A 7,411-nucleotide genomic window follows, 5' to 3' on the forward strand; every position below is an offset into this window, starting at 1 on the left:
TCAATGTATGTATGTATTACATACATAATTAACGTTAATATATTAATATATATGAAACATATATTAATTCTTTTTGATGTTGTTTTACATCTTGAAGCATTAATTATTTATTAATGTACAAGTTCATAACGACAATAAAAATGACATATCTTGTACAAGTATTAGATGATATTATGCGGTAGCGTTACAAAGTGACAAGTTCTATTTGAGAATAATATCGGCTCACAGATCAAACAGTGCAATAATATTATATACTTTTCTGTTTAATTCAAAATATAATTATAAGTTGATAATGATACATACTAATACGTTATGTTACTGCTGACCCTTGTAAAACTTTGCATTGTTCGACGAGTAATATTTTTTAATGAAACTATATCTCCTCAAGTCATAAATGTTCGTAGCATGTTCAAATAAGCAACAGAAGACTTACCTGTTTTTGGAGATAATATTACGTTACTATAATAGATTACGCTTTAACCCTTATGGCAATACTCAAACTTTTCACGTTAGATGAAAATCCCGGCGTACCCAAGTACTCATTATAAAATTACATTGTATAAGTAGAAAAAGGGTCGTTATTAGTCCTTCTAACATACTTTTTCGGTTTCTTCTAACAACAGTATCTGTGACAATCAATGTTTCTCCCCTCTCCATTTTCGACATGTACATATTTGATGCAGCATAGTGGAATAAAAGTAACTTTTTGGACTAATGATTGTTTTTAATTTATTCGTTACAAATTGCTTTATAGCACACTCGTGCGAATCTTTATAATTGAAATTTGAAATAATGCGGATCCACGACATTTGTAAAAAATATAAAATTTCTAGAATATTATTAACTATAGTTATTCTTACGAACTTACGTAAAATTGTTGAAATTATTTGGATCCGGGAACAATTGGTGATATTTCAATGGAAATTACTGAAATTTAAAAAAAAAAATTGGGGCACTCGGGTATCCGGATATTGACATAATGGTTAATCAACAGTATTTATTTCAATTGCCCAATGTGCTGATATTTTATTTTATTATAAAAATAATTTTATAACTTTGCATTTTTATTATTTTGTACTTTGAAATATTTTAAACATATGAAAATTATATACATGTGCAACAAAGTATTAATATCAGCTGTGGTATTATAATCATAATATGTCGATATAATACTCACGTCTCCGAAGCTACTAATGGACAAATCAATAATATTTCCAGCGGTAAGTTTGGTGGTCGCGTTGGACATACAAATGATCAAGATGATGGCGTGACTTTTTCTTCCAGGTAGCCGATACCAATCGATCATGTATGAGCTCTCACGTATTTTCATGGCCTGTTACAAGATTTGTTTTACAATTCTATTATAGGTAACTATCGTTTTAGATTATCGATAGAAAATTGTTTTAGATTATTTCATATCTATTATTTGAAAAAAAAAATAGTGCAATACGGAAGTAATAACGGAAGTACCTGTTCCGCTAAAAGTTCACCTATATAACAAAATATGAATATGTTGAATGTAAGCGAGATGAATAATATCAAATACGTTAGGCCACTAACAGGTTGCTTAAAATCTCATTCCTACAATAATGTAAAATATATGTTTAATATGAAATATATGTTATTCGCAAATAGATAACAAGAAAAATATTAGTGATGCCAATTATCTAGGTATCTTGATATTTAGGTACTATTTAAATATCCAAGTTTTTTGGGTATTTCCGATTGTTTTTCAAATTTACTTGAGTACACAAATTCCGTAATTATAATTATTTTAATATAATTCCTTAGAAAAATGAGAGATAAATCAATAAAAGATGACAAATGGATTCAAGTATTAGTCGCGATTTCTTGTTCCAAGTACCCGAGTATTTAGTTATTATTTCATATAATACCCAAGTACGCAGATATAGAAAGCATAGACAACATTTGCAAAGATGCAATTCGTGTTTCTATATACGCTCGTGATATATTATTCAAATACACATGTCACGAATTTACTATCAAATAGAGATATATACCATCATACAATAATACCCAAGGAAACATATGTTTAACGTACATCCCACAATCTGCACCAAAGATATTTCGTGCAGTAATTCTTCGCTTAACGATATGAAGCTAAAACACGGAGAATAAACTTTAAACACATTTCCTCTTTATAAAGCATCTATTCGCAAAGCAAATTCTATTTGCTTAAATGTACAAATTTCCCTTAATATCAAATTTATTATAATAATGAATATTGTTACAAAAAGGATACAATGTATTCTTTTGATACTCCAAAATTATATACGAATGGTATGTGCACAACATTTACTTACTTCAAAATGCGTACATGCAGTTGAATAATATTCGCCAATCTCTCATCTACAGTGTCATTGACACCTTCTCGATCGTCAACCAGATGGTTCAACCAGGACATCAGCACCTGCAGTTGACCGCAAGCGTGCATTGCGAGGAGAGCTACCAGGCTACATGCCGCCACCGTGATATTATGGGTGACAATACCACATAGCAGATGGATGAAACCGAAAATCTCGTTGATGGGACTTTGTCAGGTGTCAATAATTACTTTGGGGACCGGGAACACCAGTCGTCGATATGTCAGATTGCTGTTCTCGTCAACGATCTTGGCACGAGTTAGCGGCACAGCCACGTAATAGAACAGAACACTGCCATATATAAAGACACAGCAGATGACCACCAACCGGCGACTGTAGTCCGCGTTCTCTAGCATGATTTTCCGGTCCTCTGCGTACTTCACGTTTTTCCAGTCAGCTTTAATATATTCGATGCACCTGCGAATATTGCTCTCGCGTAAAATCAGAGCGCAATATTTTATTACTGCCATCATAAAAAAGCTGAGCGCGCTGCCGAGCTTTAGTTGATTGTAAAAGTCCTTGATTTCCAATATGATGTACATGCTGCAGGGGATTAGGATCATAACTATTATCGTGTAGCAGATTAAGTTCAGTAGCCTGCACCACAATGTTTCGATCCAAGAATGATTTACGGACAAGGGCCACGTACCGATTAATTTCTAAATCCACATATTAAGTTGTATGCTGACCAGCAGGTCGTTTTTGTAATACTGGTTATGAGGCCGTTTACGGGCACCAGAATAATGGGGTAAACTTCCCATTGTTGCGGTACGAATGGTCGATGCTGATAGTCGCTCGAACTCGCGCTTGTCCTCGCCGCGATATACGCTTGCGCTACTTTCCAGATTTTCCATGAAGAAAAGAATAGTCAACGCAGAACAAGCTCGCGAGCAGCGAGCATTTGTCGGGGAAGTTTGCGTAATTACTTGAGTGAAGGGTACATGAAGTTATGGGAGTCGTTTCCTTATAATAGCTACCGCGTTGGCAAACATGAAGGAGACGACTAAAAAGTAAGGATATATTTAGATCGCATTGTGGTTTAGAAAATCATGAAAGAAGAAAAAATTATGCGTAGTCTGGCGACTGCGCGATTTGGTCTTTATAACATGTCTAGTTAAAAGGTGAATATCTTTCAAAGTTGAAATGTGAAAGTGAATTCGAAGTGGTTAGTGGAATAGGCTGTAACACAAATATGATTTAAAGTTTATGACATTTAAATTTTAATACGTAATTAAATTTGGAGTTATGTTTCTTACTCGTAAACAGATATGGATGTTTTGGTACATAAGGTGAGAATATGTGAGACGTAAAGACTGAATATGCAATATCTATGCAAGACTGAATTAAATTTGCATAAATGATATTTACAATCTTAAATGAAGAATATTATCTTATAAAACATAATAAAAATTCTTAGTACAAATTGTAGTTTATATAAATATTTGTTTTACTAAATGTCCGTTACAAAAATTATCATATATTTATGCGAAGAGAATTTTAATAAATAACATAAAAAGAAGCCAAGTATACAGGATAATTATTATATATTTATGCGATGAGAATTTTAATAAATAACATAAAAGAGGCCAAGTATACAGGACATGACATACTTGTATTATTTTATAATTACAGAATCTTTGATCAATTTTCTGTCGTAAATTCCGAAAATTTCGAAAAAAGCACTAATATTAATTAATAATATTTGTAATAAACATGTACAGACATAGCTATTTATTTTCAGTACATATAGAGAGAACAGCAATCGCACATCAAAGGTGGATTTGAACTGGACTTGAGCTTGAAACTTAAGCTGTATGCTCAGCAGCCATATTTTGCACCTCAGTGCCCCGCATAATGCAATGCATACTAAATCTTTAACATATCGTATAAAATAAGTATATAATATATATCTTTAATATATTTTCATTGACTAATAAATAACTGGGTATTTATTCTTAAATAACCAATTTAAATCGATAAAAAAATACAGTGCAACTGCAATACTAATATTTTATAATTTTTGTCATATTTATTATAAATGGAAAAAGTAAAATTTAATTATCCATTTATCTTAGGAAATATATTAATTACTAAAAATACAATAAATATAATCATATTACTTTATACACGTTAAAATGCATGTACTTAATACTTTCTTAAAATCCTGTTATATAAGAAACAATTAATCGTCTTACATACGGTATATTGCTGATTTATCTATGATTATTGTTATGTAATTTCAATACTGTTACTTAGTTACTTGAAGAGGAAAAAATTCTGACTGTTATTCGGAAAATTTACACTACATTTCGTAAAGTAGAAAAATAAATCTTTTTTTACTCAATTTGCACTCCATAATTTTTTATCGCGTGATATAGTGTGTGGTGCTTAAAAATGGTATAGAACATCATGACAAATGCGCGTCGAATACCTTAAGTAATCATTTTTTATAAACATTTATGTTTTTTATTTATTAAATCACTACTCTCTCAAAGGTATATTTCTTTTCTTTAACTTTTACTCGACATGAGGGCAACTAACTAATTGATATTTATTAGTAATTAATCAATGTACCAATTCGTCCTGCATAATTTGCACATCTTCATCCATAATTTGCACATTTGCACGGAGATATTTTACGAAGTTAATGTGCGTAACATGTTCAAGTAGCCGACAGATGTCTTAACCACCTGTTGGTTGGAAGGATGACACGAAAATCATTCGGTTGTTAACACACTTAATAATCCAGTCATTGTGATACTTACGTCACCAAAAGTACTGAGAGACAACTCAAAGAGATTTCCGGCGGTAAGTTTGGCGGACGAATTGGACATTGTAATTATTAGTACGAGAGCGAGACCCTTCTTTCCCGATAGTCGATGCCAATCGATCATGTACGACACCTCGCCGATCTTTTTGCACTGTTTACAAGATTGGTTCTCATGTTACGTTAAATATAATAATTCCAAAGATAAGAGTTACTTTCTAGCTTACGTGTACATTCACAGTGGGAAGCAATCTTTCAACTACTCTAAATTGTGTGTTAATTTGTACATAGAAAGTTTACATCACAGGTGCAAAAGTATGCTTCGACTGTCAGCACTGTACCTGTTCGGCAATAAGTTCGCCAATATAACAAAGTATGAAGATGTTAAACGTGAGAGATATGAGCAGAATAACGTATGTTACGTAAGCGGCAATCTCTTTATTTTCCCATTCCTGCAACGTAAATTTTTTTTTATTTCACATATATATTATACATGAGTTGCCATAAATCATGCAGACGTTAATCTTTAATATTGAAACAAAATCTTGCGTTTTGCGGTAAGTATTTCTACGATATGCATACCGTGATAGCATAATATCCGAGAAAACACATGTTTAACGTACATCCTACAATTTCCACGACAGATATTTCGCGTAGTACCCTGTCCGTTAGCGATACAAAACTGGAAGACAAATGCTACATTGTATCGCGTTGAAGATACTTCATTTAGAGATGCAATTTCTTTAGAACAGTATCTTAATCGCAAGTATATTTACTTAATAATAATAATGATAATAAGAAACACTGAAATAAGGAAAAATTCACACCTTGTTAAAAAAATACAAAGTAGAAAGGCAGGAGCCAATCGCGCTGCTGCTCAAGTGATAGTTGACATTTTCTGCTTTTCTACTTGCATATTTTCTAATCGGCTCCCATTTATCTGTTTCTTGCCAAGGTGTGAATTTTCCTTAAGAATCATTGATATGACCCCACTTGAGAAAGGACTCACCGCAAGACCCGAACGTGCTGCTGCACAATCATCGCCAGTCTGTCGTCCATGCTGCCGCAAAAATCTTCCCGACCATCCACCAAATGTTCAATCCATTTCATCAGAACCTCTAGACGTCCATAAGCGTGTATGGCGAACACTGCCGCCAAACTGCAAGCACCGGTCGTGATAGAATGAGCGATGAAACCTGACATACATTGCAACCAGAAGAAGATCTCGCTGACGGGGCTATATCGTGCGTCAACGACAACTTTAGCGACCGGATACACGAGCGGCCGATACGTCAAGTTTGTGTCGGGTTCCGTGATCTTACCCATGCTAAACGGCATGGCGAGGTAATAGAACACAGCACCACCGTACATGAAGAACGCGCAAATCACCACAAGTCGACGACCGAATTTTGCGTTTCTGATCATGATGTTCCTATCGCTATAATGTTGCGTGTCTATCCAGTCAGTCTCGATGTGCTGGATGCCTCTGCGGATATCATTCTCGCGGCAAATGAGCGAGGAATACTTGACGATAGCCATTAAGCAAAAGCTCAACGCTCCGGAGAGCTTCAGCGTATAGTAGGTATCTTCGCTTTCGAGTACGATGTACATGACGCAGGGGATGAACAGAAAACCGATCATACTGGTGCAGATTATGTTCACCAGGACGTATACAAATTTTTCAACCCACGAAATATCGGCTGATTGCGGCCAGACGCCAATCGGCTTCAGTAACCAACGATTTAGCTGAATGCTCAGCTGCACATCCTTCTTGTAATCATGGACGGCCGCGACGGGATTCGATTTCCAAGATATAGGTGTTCCTTGCATCCTCGAAGCTCGCGAAAGCTCATCAGCTACTGACGGCATCGCACAAAAGGTCGAGCGCAGAAGGTCTAACGTCGCGACTGCGCCGTGACTATATATAGTTACCTCTTTTAGTTACCACTGCGCAATAACTTCTTTACCAGGATAGCAGCGATAAAACGGTCGACAGGATGAAAAGGGGAAACTTTGTAGACGCAGCGACTTCCGTAAGAGAGTTCGCCACTTCCACATATCTTGGTGTATTATTATATTTTCTGCTTATAAGTTATGTGCGTGCGGTACACATTCTTTATGGATGTATTTTCCGCGATTGTTCTGGATGAAAATGCGAATGTTCCGCGAATGTTTCGCGCATGTTTGTTTACGTGGTGCTAAGTGACATCTTATATATATATATATATATATATATATATATATATATATATATATATAT

The 7,411-nt window shown here is 34.6% G+C and overlaps 1 protein-coding gene and 1 pseudogene across 1 annotated transcript; both read right to left on the reverse strand.

The window, feature by feature from the left end:
• Window positions 1-383: 383 nt before the first annotated feature.
• On the reverse strand, window positions 384-3,145 carry LOC116843432 (annotated as a pseudogene).
• Window positions 3,146-4,610: 1,465 nt separating this feature from the next.
• Window positions 4,611-7,107, reverse strand: LOC116843377. The gene is made up of 5 exons (XM_032813759.1): window positions 6,161-7,107; window positions 5,734-5,833; window positions 5,493-5,603; window positions 5,150-5,305; window positions 4,611-5,074 (listed from the first exon to the last, which is right to left on the reverse strand). The coding sequence occupies exons 1-5, from the start codon at window positions 7,018-7,020 to the stop codon at window positions 5,021-5,023; spliced, it is 1,281 nt and encodes a 426-aa protein (XP_032669650.1). The 5' UTR covers window positions 7,021-7,107; the 3' UTR covers window positions 4,611-5,020.
• Between the last annotated feature and the right edge of the window lie 304 nt (window positions 7,108-7,411).

The sequence above is a fragment of the Odontomachus brunneus genome, unplaced genomic scaffold, assembly GCF_010583005.1.
Source record: "Odontomachus brunneus isolate Ranch 3 - 2012 unplaced genomic scaffold, Obru_v1 Obru_scaffold_032, whole genome shotgun sequence".
Taxonomy (NCBI): Eukaryota; Metazoa; Arthropoda; class Insecta; order Hymenoptera; family Formicidae; genus Odontomachus; species Odontomachus brunneus.

Excerpts from the sequence above, each read along its gene's own strand:
- LOC116843377 (XM_032813759.1), bottom strand. The coding sequence starts at position 7,020 with ATGCCGTCAGTAGCTGATGAGCTTTCGCGAGCTTCGAGGATGCAAGGA. Across the intron at positions 5,306-5,492 it reads GCGAACTTATTGCCGAACAG|TGCAAAAAGATCGGCGAGGT; the intron begins GTACAGTGCTGA and ends TCTTGTAAACAG. Across the intron at positions 5,075-5,149 it reads CTCTCAGTACTTTTGGTGAC|GTGGTTAAGACATCTGTCGG; the intron begins GTAAGTATCACA and ends TCCAACCAACAG.